The sequence below is a fragment of the Zosterops lateralis genome, assembly GCF_965231275.1.
Source record: "Zosterops lateralis genome assembly, chromosome: 9".
NCBI classification, from domain to species: domain Eukaryota; kingdom Metazoa; phylum Chordata; class Aves; order Passeriformes; family Zosteropidae; genus Zosterops; species Zosterops lateralis.
The window spans coordinates 14,841,713-14,865,257 of NC_139769.1; the positions used below are offsets into that span (position 1 = coordinate 14,841,713).

The window sequence follows — 23,545 nt, forward strand, 5'->3', positions numbered from 1 at the left end:
TGCAGTATGCCATTTCTGCCTCAACATTTAAAAACCCAGCAGAAATGGCAGCAGTGCACAAATGCCTTTAAAGCTTCTAAAAATCAGTAAATACAGGAATTCATGACTGCTCCCACCCCTGTGAGAAAGGACTGGCCATTATTAATGAGATCTCACACAATCCCTCCAAATCCAGCTAGTCCAAATGGCCATCTGGAAGTTCAAAAAGCTCTCAGTAGATTCATTTCAAATATTACCTACATTCCCCAACACAGTGATTGTCACAGAGTATCTAATATCCTAAGCACCCTATTGAAACTTGACACTTAGTGATCTTTGTACCAAAGCCTCACCTTTTAGGGTCTGACTCACTCATTAACACCAGTCATTAGAAATAAAAGCAGCTCGAACCTTATTCCTTCTGCATTTTGAATTAAGTCACTTCTAGGGCATTACATGCACTGTGAACATAACGATCATACAAAAGTGTCAAATATCAATACTAGTATAAAGTATCAAATATATCAACAGTAGTGTAAAATACCAATAACATACAGTGATATATTGAGAGCAAAATTTGATGTGTAGACTTACTGGGGGTCCTAGTTTTCCTCTGATCCCTGGGGGTCCTGGTAAACCAAGAGCACCCTGAAATAAGAAAGTTATTAAACGCACATGAAAATTAATTGTTGCGTTATTTTGGAAACAATAAATTGCTATATTTTGACACCTGAAATGGGCTTCAAAAGAATTCTGCAGGTTGAAAACTATCTTCTAACATTCAACTTTCATCAAAAGAGTTCTCACAGGATGTGCTATTTCAGTGACTTGTGATGTACTAGCCAAACAGGAAAGACGATCCTTATTTATCTCAGTTTGATGATGTGAAGGAGCACGCCAGACCGTGTGCTGCTGCTAACCACAGCAGGTCCAGGTGAGCTGTAGATGAACCTCGAGGGTCAAGGGAAAATACCTTTTATAATAGTTCCTTAGAAAGACTGAGATCACACCATAATCCTTGTTTGATGCATCGCTATACACACAGCTGCCAGAATTCTGCTTGTGCCCTTCACTTGTCTTTGTGCACACTTTCCATAACTGAGTTTTAATTAGCACAGAATTTCTTTAAAATATGTTAATACAGTGATATCCCCAAAAAGTATTACTACTGTATTCTATTTTTATGCAACCAACCTGCTGCATTTTAAGAGATCCATAAGCCTGATGAAGTTGCTGAAACTGGATAATTTTGTAAAACAATGCAATTATAACTTACCTTGTCTCCTGGGTACCCCTGATCTCCTGGCTCTCCTGCAAGGCCATGTTCACCCTAAACAACATATAATTTTTTACAGACATATGTATGTGGCTTAAAATGCAGTAGTTTTCAGAAATAGAGAATGAGAAAGATTAATTCAATATTCACTATTTAAAATTAACATCGATCTTTGACAATGCAAGGTCTTGCACTGAAAAACCTCTTCCAGGAAAGTCTAAAGACACAGACCTGGCTATTATTACGTTCAGTAGTTAGTGTTCTGTTCAGAAAAATGTTTGTCTAATGTACCAGATCATGAGTCTGACATAAATTTAAAAAATAGAAGTCAGAAGACAAGAGAAATCAAAAGGAAAAAGGGAAGGCTTTTCCAAGTACGTTATGCTCAAGTTTTAATGAACTATATATTTCCAAGATAATGAAAATATTTAAATCACCTTATCACCTTTCATTCCAGGCTGTCCCACACTCCCTGGGAAACCCTGTTAAAATAAAGAAAACATAAATCCAGTGCTTGACTATAATTTGGAAAGCAGCATAGGCACCTGGTTGTGGGATGATTAAATACCATACCGTGGGCCCTGGAATTCCTGATGGTCCACTTGGTCCTGCTGGCCCAATGTCTCCCTATCAAACAGCAAGAAAGGTGACTGCATTTGATGAAATGGAGTAACTTAAAGACTCCTAACAGAATGTGGCATTTTTCCGCACCACACAGAGAAACCAAAATATTTTTTAGGTTAATTTCTTAGGGGAAAAAAAAATGGTATCAGTATCATAAGTCCTCCACATTTGCAGTTCCAAATATAACCAACAGAAACACAAGAAACAAAACTTGCCTCTTCTCATGTAGATTACAAATTCAAAAGAAGAAAACAGTGTGTTAGGCAAATTGAGGGAGCTTTCTTTTGTACTGCAGCTGCATGTTCAGTGGCCATTGCTGCTCTCCTTAGGGTTACTCAACAGCACTTCTTGGTAGGCACCAAATTCGGCTTAAAGAAATTATTCTATGATGAGTAGGGCCATAAAAAGTGGTCTTTAACTCAATTTCTCAATTTAATGGTCTTTTACTCAATTTCTCATCTATCAGTGACTTCTATGAGTTAAAAAAGAAAAAAAAGAGATGTGACTCTAAATACCAACTGTGCAGAATCAAACCTATGTTCTGACAGGCATGCTAACCTTTTCTGTTCTAATGTACCTTCAGAGTCCTTATTACAACTCTTCTGAGATTTATTTAGGCAGTTTTATGGGAAAAAAAAGTGAATCACAAAAATTAAGAACCTTTAAAGATCAGCACAGCAACAGCAATAATATAAATGAAAAAGCATGAGCTAAACATAAGATCTGACTTAGAACACTTAAAACTATATTACAAAGGGAGAAGTCTATCTTCTTGCTGCCCTGTTGAATTAGTTAGTCTGTCAGGTTTTTAAATCATTCTCCTTTGCCTAATCATTCGCCTTCCTATATGTTAACATACACTTATCACTTTGGATAAAACTTGAAAAGGAAGACCAAATTTTTCCTAGTATTAAGTGGGCTTTTTAAAAGGAAAAAACATTTAAAAAGAAAAACTAGTTCAGGTATCTAGCAGTAAATTTTCTGAAACTCTTCATCTTATTAAAACTCATGGCCTTGCTAAGTCTTGAAAGACTGACTGTTCAGCCAGCCAAAACTCTGAATTTGGCAACAGCTTTGTATATTGAAAAAATCATGGATGGAAAGAATTACTGGACTCAGCTTACTGCTGCTGCTCATTTCGCCATTGTTCTCATGAGCAAAGACAAAAATATAACTAACTGTTGACACTGCACACAGCTGGGCTGGACAAGCTATTTGAATTAATGTTCTTAGTTTCTGCCAGAGAAATATATTTAATCTCATGTTCAATATTGCATCTTGTAGTAGTATAATGTGTTATGACTGACAAAGTATTTCAAAGCAACATTGAGGACTGTAGCTTTTTACTCAGTTTTGGATGACCATTAGCATCTGCCTGCACAAGAGAAAGCTGAAGCCAGGGAGCACAGACCCATTTGGAGAGTAGGTGTGGCCAAGGAACAGGGCTGCACCACACAGGCTGCACCTAGGGATACTGAGATCACCTGAAACTCCCCCAGGGTCTTGGTGAAATTCTGCTACAGATTAAAGAGTGCAATGGTCTCTTTTAAAGAACCTCTGGAACAAAGTACTGCTCTTCCCATTTTCTGACTGTGAAGGAGGAAACCAGACTAAGCCATATACTGGAACCACGTGAAAGAGTCCCACATATATACAAGAGAAGGCTACTCAAATGGAGCTCACACTCTAAACAATTGTTAATTTCGTGCTGTTCAGAATCTAAATATGTCACCAACTTCTTTGGGGTTTTTCCCCCCCAATAAATAGCTCTCATTATGGTTATATTCCATCTATGTACAAGTGGCAAAAGCTTTGGACTGGTTATGGAAAATTATTTCTCTATTTCACAAAAAAGCTATTGACACTCAATCTCTCTGTAAGTGACTGTAACTCAGCAAGAAGGCACATGCAGCTTTGATCCTGCAAACATTTATACTCATTAACTCTAGGTAGGGCTAAACTGTTAAGTTTTAGTCAAAATAATCAGTAACAGTATCTTTTTGGAAGTGACACATAATAGGCTTTTTAAAAAAACCTCAGGTACATTTGTACAATTATCAAAGTCTTTGAGATTAAATTCCGAAGACAGCCATGTAAAAGAGAAAAGCAAATCACAATTCTAAGCAAATTCTCAAGAGTGCAAGCTCCAGTCTCATGAGTGTGTAATTGGCCTGACTACGTCAACTGACAAGAACACAGAAAATCTTGTTTGCATGATGAAGGCTGGAAGTTTCAAGAGGTTTCTTGACCAAGTTTTGTTTTCACTATGGCAATGCCGTAACAATCCTAATCAGGCAGCAAAGGATGACTTACAGGAATTCTTTCTTGTTATGAACATATAATTAGAAAGAGTAACAACTGAACTCAACTGTTGTGCTTCAAAGGAAAATTAAGATGACCATCAGTGGAAAGTACAAGCTTATCAAGAATGTTTCAGATCTGCAGAGATATCAAAAAAATCCACAAAGCAAACACTGGAGACAATCGTGGTTTCCCTAATTCAAGTATAAACAATTGCTTTCTATCTCTTATTAAGAACATGGCTGTGTAGCCAGACATGACTGAGACAACATCAAGAATCAGAGGTCCTCTATGGGTAAATACATGAATTAAAAGAAACAAGGGAGTGAGACTACTCGGAATGAAAGTCTTTCCCATCTTCTGTAGGACTCACAGAGCTTCTCTGGCACAATTGATAGATACAATTACTGTGTGCAACTCCACAGTGAACATCATAGCCTTGTTCTATATATATTTTTTTTTAATTAATATGATCTTGTAAACATGATAAAGATATTTTTCTTAGAAATTAATTCTGCTTTGAACTTGGTAGCCATATTCAGGAACCAATGAGGACTGTTGTCATTAAAATATTTGAGACCATTGCACCCTTCACACTGGTTTTAGTGCTAGGAACCAGCACACTTGGTCATTTCAAACAAAAAACCCAGACACACTGGATCAGAAACAATCAAATATGAATCCACAACAAGTGTAGAAAGGCTCCATGCTGCCAACATGATAGCAGTTTTGTAGAGTGATATTATTTAAAATCATATCTATCTAAAACAAAAGCTGTTTAAATTCTTGAATTGTCATAATGGTTTTTACTATTTCACAAACACACAAGATAAATGCTCTAAATGCAGCCACAACAAAGTAAGTAATAAAAGTATACTCACTCTTAGTCCTGGAAATCCAGGAGGACCAACACCACCAACAATTCCCTTTAAAGAAAGTTAATCTTAGATTATCTGAATTTTACCATTTAAAAAGAAATCCCAGTGGTAAGGTAAGAGTGTTCAACAAAGCAAGTCAGTTTTGATTTTTACAGAGTTTCCAAAGAGTGATAGCTTATCAGTGAATAGAGAAATATGCTTAGTAAAATCCCTGCATTGGGGAATTAGATCACCAGATATTTGCATCACAGGAACATTTCTGCTGTTCATGCAGGAAAATGAAACTTTTTCACCATGATACTTAAAGTGGAAGGAAGAAAAAACATTTTTTTGAGGGTGAAAACCAAATTTATTAAGATTCCTTTGAAAAATAAATAAGAGCACTATCTCAGTTCATAGAGAGACCTTCGCAAATTAAAGGCTACACTCTCTTTATGAAAAATTATTTCTTGATACGAACTATGGTATTTGTACTTCATACAGAACTTAAAAATTCAATAGTACTCCACTACTGCCTCTGCCACAGTTTACCTCAGAAGAGGCTAAAACACTGCTGAAAACAGTTGTTAAGTCTCTTTGCTCTAGTGAAACAGGCATTGTAGCCCTCCAGGTTACCATGTCTCATGCAAGCTGTCCCACCACCTGGGACCTGCTACTGAGTGGATAACATACACAGGGTCCACTGCAGCCTGTTGGCACCCACAGGGAAGAGGAAGTTTATGCAAGCAAATCTAAGCCCTTCTGAAAGTGTCCAGCTGGGCATGGCTGCTGGACATGGCACTGAGGACACCTTTGTGCTCTCCTCCCTCCCCAGGTGCCTACACCTTTTCTCCAACCTGCTCTAAACTATCCACAGGGGAAGCTGAATGCTCCAGCAACACCCTCTAAGGCAGACTGACATCCTCAGAGAATTGAGGGGGTGCTGTGGAAATGAAGGATGGCATTAGTCAGTTAAGCAGAAGAAATTAGGCGTGGAGACAAATGTCATTAGTGTCAAGTCAGCACACGGGAAGCAATGTCTTCCCTACAAGTTCCTGCTGCCACAGGCCTCCCAGGCAGCTCCTGGTCTCCAGTGCCAGCTCACAGAGAGGCTCTGTAAATATGCCTTTAGCATTGCAGACCCCTGCAGCTGCAGCACTGGCCCCTTGCCTGAACAAGCCCTGCAGGGTGAGCTTTGAGGGAAAAGGGGAGAGGGGTTGTTGCCTGTCAAAGAAGGCAGTAAGATCAGCAGCTGTCTTGGCAGATTAGATGGAAGTTGTTTGCAAATGCTTGCAGTAAAACAGGCTCCTTTGTAACGTGCAAGTCTGTAATTTCAGATCCAGGCTTTCTGAGCTTGTTTCTATTATAGCACTGTTCTGCAGATCTGGTGGAAAGACAATATCTGCTTTATCAGGAATGGAGGGAAACTTGGGAATACCAGGAGGGGAAGGAAGAACTCACCTTTTAATTTCATTTGCAAGGCAGCTGGTGACACTCAACCCTTCAGTGGGTTTTCAAGATGAAAACCATACTGATATCACCTGACATTCCAACAAGGGAAGCTTTGCTTTAGGGACCAGAAATACATATGAATTTTTTTCCTGTGTTCCAAAATGTTGACACCAAACATTGATAACTCATCAGCAAAATTCATGTAAGCTTTCCAAAATAAATTCTAAGATGGGTGTCAAGGCAGAACTTCAAAAAATAGAGAAACTCTGTCTAGTTCCATATCAGAAAAATCTTTAGGCACAAACTGATAGCAGTTTCCAAAGAAGCATTCAACAATGCAAGATGATTTAAATCAACTGCTCTTTTATCCAGCACTTTCTGTTCTCTTCTCTTGCCCAAAGCCTTTCACTGGTTTCTGACACCAAAGGAAACCTGAGTTTGGAGTCTGCAGCCAGAGTTTCAGAGCAAGACAGCAAAGCTCCTTTGAGGGCAGCCTGTGAAGTGACGTGACTGTGGCACAGGCTGAACACCACACTGCAAGGGCACACACTGCCAAGGACAAAGCTGTTATCACACTAATTACAATGCACTAAATGACATGCTAGCATAATGGTGTTTAGTTAGTACCAGCTCAAAGGATGAAATCAACCATCAAATGTACAAGCACACAAAAGCTGGGGTTTTACATGCAGGCAGAACCCTATTTTGTTAAGGTGATCTTAGAATAATGGTTTAAATAAACAACACAAAGTCATATCTAATGCAAGAACTTCTGAAAAGAGAGTATCCATTAGTAATGCAATGATGGCAGCAAGAGATCTGATTCTCAAGGTAGTCAGCACATGCAGCAGTGGAAAATGTGTCCTCTCGGCAGCTTTCTGGGTATTTTCTTCCTCTTCTTTATACTTATTACAGTAGTTTTCTAGCAATTTCCACAGGAAAGTTAACAGTCCAAAATTTTCCTGTGGACTTGAAGACACTTCTTTAGAGGCAAAAGTCTCCTTAAATTTTGGAGGGGAGTTAATATTGAGTTTTACAAATGTTATCATGTTAATCAACACACAATTCAATACTTACAGGAGTTCCATCTGGACCAGGGGGGCCTCTATTTCCAAAGTCACCTGGAAAACCCTGAAGAAGAATAGAAAATATCTGTTCTTCATTATTCAAGATGTAAAAGGTGGTCTGAACACTGAATCCCTATAGGTTTGGAGAACTAAGACATCATAGATAGATTCAGGGAGCATGATGGAGGAATGGGAAAAACAGAAAGTTTCAGCCACACAGTTCAAAGGAACAGAATAGTGATATTTGTCTCCTAAAGTGATAAACCCAAAATGATACAACTACACAAAATGGAAACATATGGAAAAAGCAGACAGCTGAATTACTTTAAGAGTGATATTAAACAAGTATTACTTGAATTGTTTTCCTATTTCTTATTTTCAACTTGATTTTTTCCCTGTTAGCTTCAACATTCACTAAAACATCTGTCCTTCTTTCCTTAACTCATCCCTGAATATTAATGGTTGGCATCTCATTATGAGATCTCATATTCATTAGAAATCAAACTTTTCATCTTTCTAACCAATGTGAACACTTGCCTTAATCTGCATCTAGACACTGAAACAATAATTCAAGACACAGTAAAGCCTCATTTATTTTATGAGAGTTTTGACTTCAGAGAGTAGATTATCAGAACAGGAAAGAAATCTGATTTGCCAAGTCAAGCATCGAAGCTTAAAACAGAATTTCCATTTCTTGCTTCAGAAAGAAAATGGAATGGAATTCCACCACTTTATTGGCTCTAATCTTCCTCCCTTCCTGTTAGGGTTTTGAAAATTGCTGTATCTCTTTCAGATGTTGCCCACTGCAGAAACACGTAAGCTGCTGGGGAAAAATGATTTGATTTTTTGTTTGGGTTTTTTAGGGGGGTGGAGGTGGGAGGGTGGTATGAGGGATTTTTAAATTAACTTTTATCAGTTTGGTATTGTTAGGCAGATCTCACTATTTTACTGGAAGAGCCACATGTAGCTAACTAGAAACTCATGGCATTAGTTTGAAGCAGTACCATGAAATATTTTCATGATTGCTACGCATTCCCTGTATGAAATCAGGAGAAGGGAGGTAGTGCAGATCTACTCAGAAGTCAAAATCATTTTTTAACCATAGTGTAAGGTCTACATAAGAGTTTATCAGAAAATCTGCAAAATACTAAGATGGAAAGGGATTCTACCTGGAAAAATCCAAGCTATGGCATTCAAACCAAAGAGACTTTTTCTTGGAATTGAAAAATGTCACGCAGTGTTATTAGAGTACCGAGGTAACAGAGACATGCACTGAGGTCAACAAATCAGCCACAAAAAACCTGAGCATTAGTAATCCATCTCCATGGGAAAAAGGAGAAAATCCATCCTTACAATAATTTTTATGTGAAATCCTCTTCATCTTTTCAGTGTTTCAATATCTTTTTACCTCTCCCTGTGTATCAGGAACGGTACTTTGAGGCATTAACCTTTCACCTCTGTAAAACCATGTTCAAACCTGCTTCAGGTCAGAGATACAATTCATTTGGCCTTTTTAAGCTGCTTTGTTTGGAGGGCATCCACACAGCTGTCCAGCTCAGGACTTGCTACAGCAGTGTCTTTCCTTAATGGAATGGGGAATATACATCATACAATAGTATTCCAACAGTAGTCAGGAAGATAATACAAAACTGTGTCAAGGAGATGGAAAAATCATATCATAAATCAAAGTACTTTAAGTATTGCTTAAGATATATTTGGCTTTAGTAACAAGCCAAACTTATATAAAAATGAAGGCAAAATTTATGCATATATATATATATAACATACATGCACACTGCCAAAATATATTGAAACAACTGAATAGCTATTCATTCTCATCATCATGTGTGATAATGTGAAATAATCTGAGACAACCTTCTGTAGAATCTTTTGAGTTGATTTTAAATGGAGATTTTTTCTGTTCTTTCTTGTTAATTCAGAAAAGTTAACACAGGAATTCGTCTCACAACCATGAATTTTTTGATCAGCATCTGATCACAGCACTCATAAATAAGAATCTAAAGCTGTAACTGTAAAATCTGACAATACAGGTCTTCATCTTTTTGTCACCTTATCATTTAAAAAAGTAGAGGTTCTTAGGTAATGTTCAATAAAGCAGATTTAATTGATTCTCAAGGTTGTACACCATTGGTCATTTTTTTTCCCAGCTCTGAAAGCATAGTGTAAACTTTTACATATGCAAAATGGATATTATAGAGTGACTATGTTGTTAAAAGCTATCGACTAAGAGGATGAAGCCAAAGATTAATTTATGACCCTTTCCTAAACAGCACATTTTGGTTGTACTGCCTACTATTGGTAGATATTGGAAGAGGCAGAATTGTCATAACATACACGTGTATTTTTTTGAAACTCATAAATGAGGCCTCAATGGGGAAATGAAGGATGCAATGGGACAGTTTTACCAACCACACAAAATCGCAAGTGATACAGCACAATCCCAGCATAGCAAGAGTTAGAAAAGTGACAGATCATCCTCAGTCTTTATAATCACATTCTCAATTCAGCTTGTGTCTTTGAACTGATACTGAAAAATCTTAGTAAGTACAAAAATGAAAGCAAAATGAACAGTCACAAAAGTATAAAGCTGGAAGCAATATAATAATACTACTATGCAACAACTGTTTTATTAAATCAATATTATCATTTAACATTATTATTAAGCATACAAAGCATGATTATTCATAACTTTAATATAAAACAGAACCAGAACTGCTTTTACAGTTACAATGGACTTGATTACTAAATTCTTGGTAAAATTTGCAAGGTCTGTTCTGACATGTTGACAACTAACTAATCACAGATAGAAGAGAACTATGTAAAAATCTTCCCCCAAATAAAAGCAAAATGCATCATGCTAACAAGACAGAAAATGCATTAAAAATACGGCAGAATTAGCCAAATTTCATATTACAATGATACAACAGAAAGAAATTGAACACATATATTTCTACCATGAAATACTTTCTTAAAATGATATTGTATGCAAAACAAATACAAAATTCAAACAAATCCTCACTCTATAGATTCAGGCAATTGAATATTTTGTTCCATTTCAAATATGCCAGAAATGTTGCAAATATGAACAACTGTTCAATAAACCTACTAAGTAGCAGCACTTTTGTCAATTATAAATGTTTACAATCCTTTGTATGATCCATTCTTCTATACTTTAAAATTACTTTCCAAAACGGATTTTATACTTGGGATCTGATTTCTCTGAAAAAGATCTCTGCCAATCAGACAGGGTTTTTATTTTCTCAACTATTATTAGGGACAATATTGTCCAAAAAAAATAAGTTGCACCCTATAACAAAAGGTGAGGACCCGGACTTCAGGCACCATAGAATTCCCATGCCAAATTTCTTTTAGCGATAATGCTCTGATCCAAAGTATTGTTAGCTCCAGGGCACTATGCCAAAAAACTTTGTCATTACAGCTATCATTGTTCTGGGGATTACAGTAACACATCTTCTCTAAGCTTGTGATCCAGCAAAGTAGTTCAAGCCAGGTTCCCATGTGATTGCTCTCCTGGCTGGTCCTCACATTAGTACCCTTCAGTCAAAGAAACACTTTATAGATCATAGATAGAAATTGGAAAGAACATTGGGATTGAAGAAATTACAACGTTACAAAGAAATGGGTACTGAATTAAGGTAATCACAGACACTCCTCAGAGATGCTTTTGGTGCTTTGTCACCCATGTGAATCCTCCCTGAACAGATTTATACAAATAAAAGTCCTTACAGAACATAGGCTGGCACTGATAGAAGCTCTGCTCTTACTGTAAATGGAAAATAACTGCTTACCACAGCACACACAGCACCAACTGACTGCTATAGATTGGGACAAATGCTACACTAATCACTACACTGGCAGGCAGATGCTTCAGTGAAAGCTGCCACAGACATTGACAGTAGAAGGCAAAACATGTTTCAGTGCACTCTGCTGTCACCTCCACTTCCTATTCCACACTGAACATGAGCCTTTCACTCCCATCCAGGTTCTCCTCCTTTTTAAATGCTGCATGTGACTCACCAGCACAAGACACAGCCAACTTCTGCAAGGGCTTGATGGCACAGAGCCCTTCTTGCCCAACACTCAGATGCAAAAAGTAGCATTTCATCCAAATTCTATGCAAACTACAATATGGTCTCATGGCAGCTTCAGAAAATGCAGTCTATAGGCTTAATGTAATTTTGCCTGCCTTTCCTTATATCAAAGCAATTCTTGTAGGCTAATGACTTTTTTGGCTGGTGTTAGATCACACAGAAAACAAAACACAATTAAACAGAATCCTCTACAACTTTCATAGCATACATCATAGGACAAATAATGACAATCATACTACTGCTGGACAAATCTTTTCAATGTGGTTGATGAAAATCATCTTAACTTTTGAGCACCACTGACTGCACAGCTGGAGAACCCTATAGTGTTTTCCAATCTCAAACCACAAGAAAGTTAAAACAGGAAACTCCTGGATAGCTTCAAAGACCTAAAATAATGTGGTTGCAACAGAAAACAAAACATTTGGCATTGAAGACGCACCACAGGAAATATGTAAACCTTGATAATGTATACTTGGCAGATTTGTGTTTATTCTCAGCTGTAGAAATATATGTTAAGTAGAGGACAGCCTTAATTTACTACAGTTCAGAAATATCAGACATTAGAAGAAGCTGATTTTCATCCAAACCAACACCAGACTTATGAAGCTTGCATCATATCTGCACCTTGTGCTAACACCAATTTTACAGAACATATTTGTGTTTCTGTCACCTTCTAACCCTCCTCAGAGCTGATATCAGTAACCTGCCACAAGACTCAAAGTGATAAGGCTTCCACACTTCAGAACATCAAGTACTTACAACCTGTACAGAACCTGCACTTCTGAAAAGTACTAATTGAAAGGAATAGAAAGTCATCTATGGACAAAAATAAAACTAATATTTTTCAGCTGATTAAAGCTACAGAGTTAATTCCAGGTGGATTTACATTGGCAGCAGGATTGTAACAAGTACTAGAAGCTTTACCTGTCTCCCTTTAGGACCTCTTTTTCCACGGGGGCCTGGGATACCCTGAAAAACAAATAATCCATCATTAAGTGGATTTTCTTTTCTTCAATACTTAAATGCAAGTAATTAAACCTACATTTGATTGGAAAAACACAGTGTGAGAAGCATCACTAAAAAAAAAAAAAGAAAAAGGATTTGAGCAAAGTATCATAGAGACAATGTCCTACAGCAGAAACACAAACTTTGCTTGTCTTTACTGTGGCAATATCAGAACAACCGTGAAAAAGGGTCTTGTCCCGCTTCCATCACACTACATGTGCAGATAACCTTTTTGCTCAAGTGCAGTAAGAAAAAGCTCAAGCACAGAGTGATAGAGATTAACACTTCCATGGCTGGTTCTACTGCAAAGATCATCCAACAAGAGACAAATATAAATCACAAGAGACAAAAAAAAATTGCTTGAATGAAAAATATTCATTCATGCTTTGCTGAAGAAAAAAAAAAATAACCCTAATAACCCTAATCCTTGCAGCTGTAGATTAAAGTAAAATAATACTTTACAGCTGCTGCCCATTTTACTTTAGCACCAGGACATTTCATTGATTAGGCTAATTTGGTATAACCTATTAATCTTATTTTCTTCACATCAGTTTTGCTTTTAGCCAAAAAATATTTAAACGAATCATTAAACCCTGTAGATTCCTCCCCCCACTGTAACAGACATTGCACTACCACATAAACATCAACATTCCATTAATGTTCCATTAGGCCTACCCTTTCTCCTTCAGGTCCTGGTTGTCCTGCCACACCTGGAGGTCCAATGAAACCCTAAAAATGTAAGAACAATGCTTGATTTCAAGGTTGCTTGTCCCTCAGTATTGGCCAGCTATGGATTCATGATACAGATTAAATTCAGCCTCATTTGGAAATACCAGTGAAGCCCCAGAAATTTATATGTGAATAGGATTTACTTTCCAACCAACAGCAATAACAATTTCCTGTTATAAGGCTACAGAGTCAGTTAATGAAGAAGTACTAAGTCAATATTAGAAGTACTTCCAGTAAGATGTTTGCATCAGATGTATTATTTATCAGAAGAGATGAAATCAGCAACTTTTTTCTTATTCTTCATGAACTCCAACAGAAAAGAAGTTCTCATCTTTAATAACACTGTGTGATCATTGCTATATGTAAGAGTTTTTACAAGAAAAACATTTATCTTAGTATGAGCAGAATGTTTTTCATATAGTTCAGTCACAATGCATTTCTCTCCCATCATTCCTCAGCTGTATGGAGAAATGGATTCTACACTACCAGATTCAAACTGAGATTAGAATAAAAATATTAAATTAGTTACTAAAATAGAATTCTTTGCTTTTATATATCCAGTTGTAATGATTTAATTTCTTGGGGGTTGGTTGATTTATTTTTTTTTTAAATTATGGAAGATAGTGCCTACACTGTCATCCAGACCTAATGAGAGTAAGGAAAACAAGGGCACATCTACTTTCTACAGTTACTTAAAACAGCTGAGAAGCAGAGCACAGTTTGATTACAGGAGTATTTTAAACCTAAAGCTCTAAAGATATGATATTGCTATATACCTCCATGGCACAGGAACATGTGTCAAGAGGGCTGTGTCATCATTTTTACTGAAGATTACTTTTAGAATTCATACACAAGATTTAGCCTTAAGGTGTTTTTCCCTAAAATTACTCACACATTGGCCATTTTCAGCTTTGTGTAAACAGAGAAGTAGTAACTTTTAGGAAAGTGACTGGGATCACTTGTGTCTTGTTCATTGAAGGAAAAAAAAAGTCAAAATGCAGATGAGAATCTGAACAAAAATAAACTGAAGAAACATAAAAGAAAAAATCCCTGCGGGTGCAATATCTGTTGGCACTTGATTCTGCCAAACTAATTTTTCCCATCACAGTAATCACAACTGACATTACAAAAAAAATTCCAAAACTCTCAGATGTGTTTAAGAAACTACTGCAGGTAAAGGCTTCTAGTAACTACACTAAAAAACAAGACAGAAGCAACTCTTGCAATAAGATTATATTAATAGATACTTGAGAACACAATACACTGCTGAGCAACCTGCACATAGGCTGAAAGCACCCAGAAAAGCCTCCTTCAAATCCTAGATGCGACCAGCAACGTACAAGTTTCTGGAAACCTGTGCCTACTCCTTGATGGTGAGAGTCAGTCTGAAGAAATACTTATCCATGCACAAGCATGTTTAGGCATGCTCATCTGTCTATTTAAAGAAACCAAAATTACACAGCACCCACCAAAAGAAATCAACATAAAAACCAACAAACCCACAACCCTCAAAAAAACCCAAACCACCAAGAAACAGAGAAAGAGCACCATAAAACACAAACACACAAAACCTCCAAACCAGCCAGGAAGAAAAATCAACCTATTTTGCTTCCAAGAATAACCAAAACCAAACTTTGAACGTGTGGAGCATTAACAGCCTTCAGTGCCTAGGATACATATAACTATGACTGAATCATTCTAAAATCTCAAGATCCCTTTCATGGTTTTTATGTGACAGGACTGTTTCCCTTTATCTACTTCTGTAGCTGTTACAGATTGCAAAAGTCAGATACGTGTCTCCCTTCTGGACAACCTCCATTATGGAAATAATGCTCCAGGCCTGAAACATCCACACAGCCCTCACAAACATTGCTTTCTTCTCTCTCCTGCATGCAAGTGAGAGGATGGGCAACAATGGAAAACTGCTCTATGCTGCTCATCAGGGGAAAAAAATAAAGTCTTGCACGTATTTTGAAAGAAATTCTGTTTTCTCATTTGTAGGTTCTATAAAGGCAGAGTGGCTCTGCAGGCATACAACTGGCACAAGTGAATTAAATTCCTCACCCTCTTTCATACCTACTGTATGGGTAAAAACAGAGACATGCATATTAAAATGCTTAAGATGCTTACTTACTCTTACTCCTTTAGGACCTGGGTTACCTTGTGGTCCAGCTAGGCCCTGTTACAAAAAGACAGGAGCTGTAATAAATTCTAAACAATCAGATATGCTCTATAGAAAAGAACTGCAACAGCACTTGTAAATTGTAAACTGGCAACACATTCTTGAAATTTTTAAGACTGAAGAAGCTGTCATCAAGTCGTCCCCTGGGACCATAGTCAGAAAGGTCTCCCATTAATGCATGGCTGAAGCACCAATCGTGACTGAAACTTCCATTACATTAAAATTATTCCTTCCGGGATAAAATTTTTTTCCAGACACACTGATCAGGCACTACAGTGACATAATTTCACAGGATTTTTTAATGAGCTTTTATACTTGGACACATTTCAATTATGTTCAAGCTAATGTCAGAATTGCATATGTAGTCCAAATGCTCTAAACATTTTACGTGATTCAACACAAAAAACGTTATCATCCATTACTCTATAAAATATTGTAATGGAACTTTAAAATATATTGCCATTACAAACTTAATCCAACAAAACACTGAAGTATTGGTCAAATTCACCCTTTAAGGAGACACAAAAGCACAAAGTCAATTGTTGTCAATTTGGCTCATATAGCTTTACATGAGAAAAATGTTGAGTATTTCTATTTCATATTTTATTTGTATTACTGCACAGAGGTATCCGTCAATTTATATGTAAATCAATATTTATATAAGTACTTGTGTTTAAAGAAAGCTGCTTTCTGGCTTTGTTGGTTCTCCTAAAATATCCCAATGGGAAAAAACCACCAAACTTTAAAGTTCCCCTTCCCTAAAAGACTGAAGAAATAGTTTCAGCAGTGAAATAAACACATCAGTGAAAAATCTGAAGGAACAGGCAGTTTCCTATTGCTTCTGGACTTGAAATACAGAGAAGATAAACTACACAGAACCACATGAGGTTTTTGAAGGGATTGTAAAATATTCAGACACTCAGTACTTTGGTAATGCCATTTATACATTCCAGAAAGGAACAGCAATACTGCATCTAACACATCAAAGTTTACAAGCCATGAGACTCAACATTCCCTCCAGGCCACTGCCAGAGAAAGAGGTTTGTTCCAAAGAAAAATGACAGGATGTAAACAAATATATTCTTATAATTAGTAGTTTCAGAAGAGTTAGATATGGTACTTCTGAAAAGAATAAATGAGAAAAAATGCAAAGACATTTGTATAGTTACTGCACCTGCCTGCCAGGGTAACCAACTGCCCCAACACTGCCAGCCATTCCTGGAATTCCCTAAGCGGAAAAGTAAGAAAGAAAAGGAAAATAAACAACAAACATATTTTATGCCATGGTTTGGAATTTGTTTTATCATTTCTCTTTTATCATCTACTTGTATGACACAGCTTAATACATGGAAAAATTACTCTTTAAGCAAGCTACACAGAACACCCAAAAATTGACTCATCATTCATAAGTAACTGCCAATTTCAGTCACATATCCTTTTAAAAGTATCTAAGATTTTGTGAAATACAACAGTGCACACCTTATTTCCATAATTCAAAAATAATTCAGGAGGGCTAAAGGAAGCAGGGCCCTAAAATAAGATAACTGCACTGGTCTTACGTGCATTTGAAACAAAACATTAAACTTTCCATTAAAGAATCCTTGTGTTCTTACAAAGCCAATTTTTGTTTTGTTTCTTCCAGAATCAGGTCAATATAGCACTGGATAAATCACGAATGTATACAATTCTCTCCACCTTCTTCTGTTGTTAAGAATCAATTTTTATCCACTAGTTATCTCTATCTCTGATGGAGATACAAGTGAGATTACAGTCATCACAGAAAACTTCCTGTGAGTCTGTAATTTAGATCACCAGTCATTCAGTTAAGGTTTGGCCATACAACACTCAGTTAAGGTTTGGCCACAAAACTCAGAAAAGTCATGAATTATGTCCTTGAGTTTTCATCTCCTTTCAGGTGTTTACCATCAGTTATCATCACCATTTCCTTTTCAGTGTGATGCAAAAGGAGACTCCTTCCATCTACTCTGCTGTTAGGAGCCTCATAAATGCTAACAAGAGACATTAGCAATTGGATGTCTTTGAAATCACATTCAGATTTCTTCCTGAAATGACATGGAAGTTCAAAAAAGTGCTGAATAACTACTTCATTTCCTACATGCTAGGAGATGTAAAATGCATTAAATCAGTAGAGGTTTGAAATGTGCCTCTTATATGAATTTTACATCAACATCCTCCCAGTTGGTGTGGTAGTTGACAAACAAGCTGGTCTTTTCTATTTCATTTAGACTACTTCTTTACCACATTGATCTCTACACAATCTGAATTCTTGCTTAAAACCTGTCCAATATTTCTTTAAGCATTTTACACAGTTTGCTGATATTGAATACTTATAATGGATTATACATTCTCCTATTCTAATAATTCATCTGCAGAGTACAATGCACTGTGCTTGCATCTCTTACCTGCTCACCCCGTGGCCCTTGCAGTCCTGGGTAACCCTTAAGACCCTGCAGGTAGAGAAAGAAATCTGTGATAAATACAATTAAACAAACAAAATGGACATTCCTTTTCTTCTCTGTTCTCTATAAAGGAAAGAAATCCAAACTTGTCTGCCTGCAAAATTGGCATGGTTTACATTCAGCAGCTCATATGAAAATTGAGCTGGAGAAAAGTGAGAAAATGTGGCAGTTTAGACCATTTCAAGACATCAGTATGCTTAAAGGCAATTTCAGACTTGTACTCTTTTAAACAAATGAATACATGGGATGCTGTCATGGATTCTGTACTGGGCTTTTCCCCATCCCAAATCCTTGCCACAATGCCCTTTCTAAACAAGGCAGTTCAGAGAAAGGGTGTAGAGGGTCATCACAGAGTGTCCTAGGACACACTCAGGAAAAACAGACCTTCCAGAACGCAAAACATCTCTTTTTAAAATTGAAATAGAACAAATTTTGGCTCTTATTCTATGGAATTTATATTGGTACAGAGAACAGCCTCATCTCAGAAATCTTCTCTGTGGTGCTGGAACCACAGAGACGAAACTCTTGAACTTCACTCTCTGTGCATCAGCCATTTCAAGCATATTTTAACTCTTAAAGAAAAAAGAAGATTTAAATAGAGCTGGAGTTTGCCTTCTCCATCAGTACACTTGAAAGAGGAATCATCTTCTTGAACATCCTTACACTGGACTAAACATATCCAGACAAGCAGGCCTAAAAGAGAGGCTTGACTGTTGCATGACTGATGCAGAAGCCAAGTGTCTAGTCTCCACATCCCTTACAAGAGATACTGGGAATACACAAGTCCAAAAGCTACAGCTTGAAAGACAAAAGACCAAAGCAATCATTATTCTGGATAGAAATCTATCATAAACTTGGACTCAAAGACATTGACTGAGCAGCAGGAGTGTCTTGGCTGATGTTAAACATCTGTCTGCCTTGCAGCATGATGATACTCATCACTCAGTAGAAACTTGAGACTCACTGTAATAAAGAGAAATTCTGCAACAGATTTCAGTAGATCAGGTATTCCAAAGTTTCAGATAAGCTTCTGTGTGACCACAACAGTATTGCGGCATGAAATTAATTTTATTATCATATACAAAATTAAAAGATAAAAACATTTTGCTTGGTGACAATTTGAAGTATGCCTCAGGAAACTACAATTTTTTACAGCCCCAGCCAATCCTTTATCTCATTAATTTTATCCATTATAGAAATCAACTGAAATAGGTATAGCTAGAAGAGACCACTCAGTAGTTTCATTACTTTTTACTAGAAAAAAAAAAAAAGAAGCTATACACAGAAATGCTCAAAAAAAAGTTTACCATAATCTTTTTGCAGTGGGTCATTTTAGCTAATTAACACCCGTATGGACAGACTCAAAAGAAGGCACACAAAAAAATGAGATGAAGAACTGATTTCTGCTTAAATTAATTACCCTCCAAATTCTAATGAAGATTAATTCTCTGACTTAAAGGCTCAATGTGGAACAGAATGGTTTGAAGCTTCCTGTTACAAACTTCAATCACATTTAAAAAACACTTCAAGTTGTAAGAATAATTTATTCTGCGTGAGAGAAAAAATATTTACTGCCAACTAAAATGTAGCAAGTTTAAGTGTCTGACTTCTACCATGTGCAGCACAGTGGGACCCAGACTGAGTAAAGTCTGTATACAGCAGTCTGTATGTGACAGCAAGAACTATTTAGGCTGAGTCTTTCCATTTTACTGCTGCCCATTGTGCTTTATCAGAATTTCTAGGTATTTGCCATAAAAATCTAGCACCATTGGCAACTAGAGTGCCAAGAAGTTCCCATAACCTGTAAAAATCAGTAGATAAAGTGTTATGACTTTACAACTGTCAGCTACAGAGAGAAAGTAAGCACAGCAAATAAATGGACTCCCATGTGCTGTCACGAGTCCTCCCAAAGCTTATCAGCTCTGCAGTGTCACCATGCTGCCTCCAGTTTGAAAAAAGTTTCATCAGAAACTGGCTTTGTTTTATTTTTCCTTAATAGTTCCATTCTATCTTGTTTGCTGATCTTCATTCCACAACTAAGATTTCACCTAGCAACTCAGCCCAAATATCCCAAGGAATGGAAATACTGCTTTTCTCTTACAGGAGTGGCTGGAGTTTCCTTCTGCCCAAGGAAAATTGGATTCCATCAAAGAAGCACTGGGAGACACTCAGTAGCATAAAGCTGACATTAAATAGCATAACACTGATACTACCATAGGTGTACTGCTTTTGAAATTTGCTTATCAGCCTTACCCTTACATGATGTCAAAGTAAAGACAAAATAAAATATGGAGCCCTTCTCAAGTTGAAACAAAGCTTTTTCCTTCCACATTTCTTATTCCACTCTACTTCAGTATACAAATTTTATTAGGATTTTATAGACCCAGATTCTCACAATTTACTGTCACACACATATTAGATAGGGAATAAACTAGAGCAAAAATTGTAGTCAATCTTTATAAAACTTTTCCAGTGTCATTGCAAAGCACCTGTAAGATCACAGTGCTGCAGTGATTCTAATGTGGATTCAACATGGTTCTAGTTAGTGTCCAGTGTGGACAACATGGAAACAGAGAGTAAAATTTCCAGTGATCAAGTGAGCATGATTCTCCACAGAATCTAACCATCAGACAAGGAGTGAATTCTTGTGGCAGGAAGAAAGTATGACACCCATAAGATTTTAATTTCCTTGTCCCCAAATGTCAGTGTCAATCCGGAATAAGTGACAGCTGCTTCCCATCTAAAAAGCTTTAAACATAAAATACTTTGCTTTCAAAGCAAACCTATAAACCTGATTAAATAAAAACATGGTAATTGCAGAATCTTAAGGCTGCCTATGTTGAACAGTGACAAAACCTATCACTGTCCAAGCTTGTAGGTTAACTCTCAACAGAGGCAATTCTTGCCACAGCTATACATTTTCTCAGTTCAGTGAACAGTGGTCCATGTGTTTAGCAAAATATATTTCCATAACCCTCATGGTGCTAATGAGAACTTCCTTTACTGGACACATTTTTACTTGTTTTGGTCAATTCTAGAAATTAATGACTAGATAGTAAAAAAAAAAAACAAAAAAACTGTCATACATTTTGACTTTAAGACAATGTTAAATGAAGCCACTCTACAACATAACACTACTGATTTTGTTATCTATTTTGTTGCAATGCCATTTTTCTGTAGATTCAACGGCATTAATTATTATTTCTTCTCCTTATATTAAAGTCAAATATATCAGGGCCTACCTTTCTAACAATTAATTCCACCCTTTTGAAGCTGCCTTCAGTGTTACATACTACTTCAAAATTCTGCTGCAGTATCTGTTCATCATGTTTTTCTATTATACTTGCAACACCAAACTATATTCTGCAAAGACATCATTTAATAGCAATTTTCTCTGATCTTGTTTGCTGATTTTTGTCACCAGTTTCTCACAATCTGATTCATCAAAGCAGCCTACTGGATTTATGCCAGGTGACCTCTCCTCCCATATAAACTATATTCACTCAGTTTATTTTGCTCATTTTCTTAAGGTTCTCTCATTTCCTCCCTCATCGTCCTTGATGTTCCCTTCCAAAACTATGTCTACCTTACGTTTTCCTATATACATACGACTGTGATTATTTGGATCTATTCCTTAAGTGCAGTAAATGGTACCTGAAATTTCTCATATTAAAAAAATACTACATTCTGTAACACCTAAACTTGGAACTTATTCTACCAGAGTTGTATTTTAGCAATTCTGGCACAGGTCTGGAATATGACAAACAATTCAAATGCAGAAATACAGAGCTCATGATCCCATAGAGCTTTTTCTATACTAACTAATACACAACACAGAAAAACACAAAGAATACTTTAAGTTGTGTTATAGCATATAACTATACTGAAATTGAATACAATTGAATTAAAATGGTTTCATTTCACAGCTAAGCCTACATTCCCTAGCAGCACTTCTCTCTGGAGAGGGGCACATCATGCCTTTTGGAGAACACTAATCTAAATAGCTGTGATTTACATCCTGCTATGATTATTTCACTGAATTTCATTGTAAGGGGAGATTTTGCACAGTAGACAGTACCAACAGCAAGCCTGAAGTTCTTCTATCACCTCTCAACCATCTGACATCCACCTGGTGGGCACTGATTTGAGCCAGGATGAGTTACATGGGAATGGAAACAGAACCTTACCTTCTGGCCTTTGATCCCAGGTGGGCCTGGAAAGCCCATGAGGCCTGGATCACCCTATACAACAAAAACATCAACAATCAATATGTTTCACAGGAACATGACCCAGGTTTATAAACATGTGGCACTTAATATCTTCTCTGCGTGGTTGGACATTTGGTATAGAGAACTAGCTAATAATGTTTGATTTATATTACTTTTTTTAGAGAAAGAAAATTGAAAAGGCAACAGTTCCTCAATTGCAACCACTGGGTACAACATGCCTGCTGCTGCAATGTGGCCAAATCATGTCTGGAACTGACTTAGTTCACCTCACAACATTTGCTTTTAGCCAGCATAAACAGAAGTGAAGAAGCCATACAGTTCTGGAGGCAACCCTCTCCTCAGAAACAAGTGGTTTCACCTCAAATTAATAAATATATATAACTACTACTGTGTATTGTTTGTTTTAGTTTTATGCCAACAATCCTCAGCCAAGAGCCAGGACACCATTATGGTGAGTGCTGTGCAAAAATACACGGCATAAATCTAATCTGTGTGAAAGACAACCTGAGAGATGTATATGGACAAAGAGGCTGTGCGGGAACACTGCTACTCTCTTCAAGTTCTTTAAATTTACAACCACAGGATGGTATATGGGAATAAGAATCAGAGCATCTCAAATGCTGAGGAGATGGAAAAAAACTGCCAATTTTTATGGCTGTTGCAAATGGGGAAGGAGGGAAGGGTTTTTCAGCTGTTTTTCTTCTTGCTCAGGAGTGACAATGAAGAGATTCATTCTTTCATGATTAGTGTGTGAATTCAAACCCAGTAAGTCAAGGAATGCATCCTGGAAGTGAGTTATCATCCAAGTAAATTTAAGTCCATTAATTAGAGCAAGCAAATTTGATTTGAGGTGAAAAATTAAGAACACAAAATTATGAGAACTGTAAAAATATCAATCCCAAAATTTCAGATTATAAATGCAGTCTACATGTATTTAGGGATAGCCTTACAAATATAAGGGTGGGCTTTAGACTGCTCTGTGGCTGCTTAGATTCATGCCAAAGAACATAGCTTGAGTTTCAGGCAGCCATGTACAGCTCACCACACTATGATCTGATTGCCAAAAAGCTGGCTAGATTAAAATAAAGCTATTTCTATAGAAGCTGCACTTCAATATCTCATCAGATATCTGCATCAACAGATATTTCTGGTTTTTTTCTCAGCCACCCTTAAACATTGTCAACATGTATTTGTGAATTTTAGGGTTTGACAGCATGTATGCACTAAAAAA

The 23,545-nt window shown here is 36.9% G+C and overlaps 1 protein-coding gene across 1 annotated transcript in view; it reads right to left on the reverse strand.

Annotated features, from left to right (window-relative positions):
• Nucleotides 1-23,545, reverse strand: part of COL24A1 (collagen type XXIV alpha 1 chain) — a gene marked incomplete at both ends in the record, with an annotated part of 120,911 nt that overhangs the window by 70,703 nt on the left and 26,663 nt on the right. The window contains 12 exons of the mRNA XM_083867473.1: nucleotides 574-627; nucleotides 1,256-1,309; nucleotides 1,693-1,737; nucleotides 1,829-1,882; nucleotides 5,062-5,106; nucleotides 7,567-7,620; nucleotides 12,614-12,658; nucleotides 13,370-13,423; nucleotides 15,558-15,602; nucleotides 16,780-16,833; nucleotides 18,029-18,073; nucleotides 22,273-22,326. Coding sequence (XP_083723599.1) covers nucleotides 574-627; nucleotides 1,256-1,309; nucleotides 1,693-1,737; nucleotides 1,829-1,882; nucleotides 5,062-5,106; nucleotides 7,567-7,620; nucleotides 12,614-12,658; nucleotides 13,370-13,423; nucleotides 15,558-15,602; nucleotides 16,780-16,833; nucleotides 18,029-18,073; nucleotides 22,273-22,326 — 603 coding nt within the window. The remainder of the gene's footprint in view (nucleotides 1-573; nucleotides 628-1,255; nucleotides 1,310-1,692; nucleotides 1,738-1,828; nucleotides 1,883-5,061; nucleotides 5,107-7,566; nucleotides 7,621-12,613; nucleotides 12,659-13,369; nucleotides 13,424-15,557; nucleotides 15,603-16,779; nucleotides 16,834-18,028; nucleotides 18,074-22,272; nucleotides 22,327-23,545) is intronic.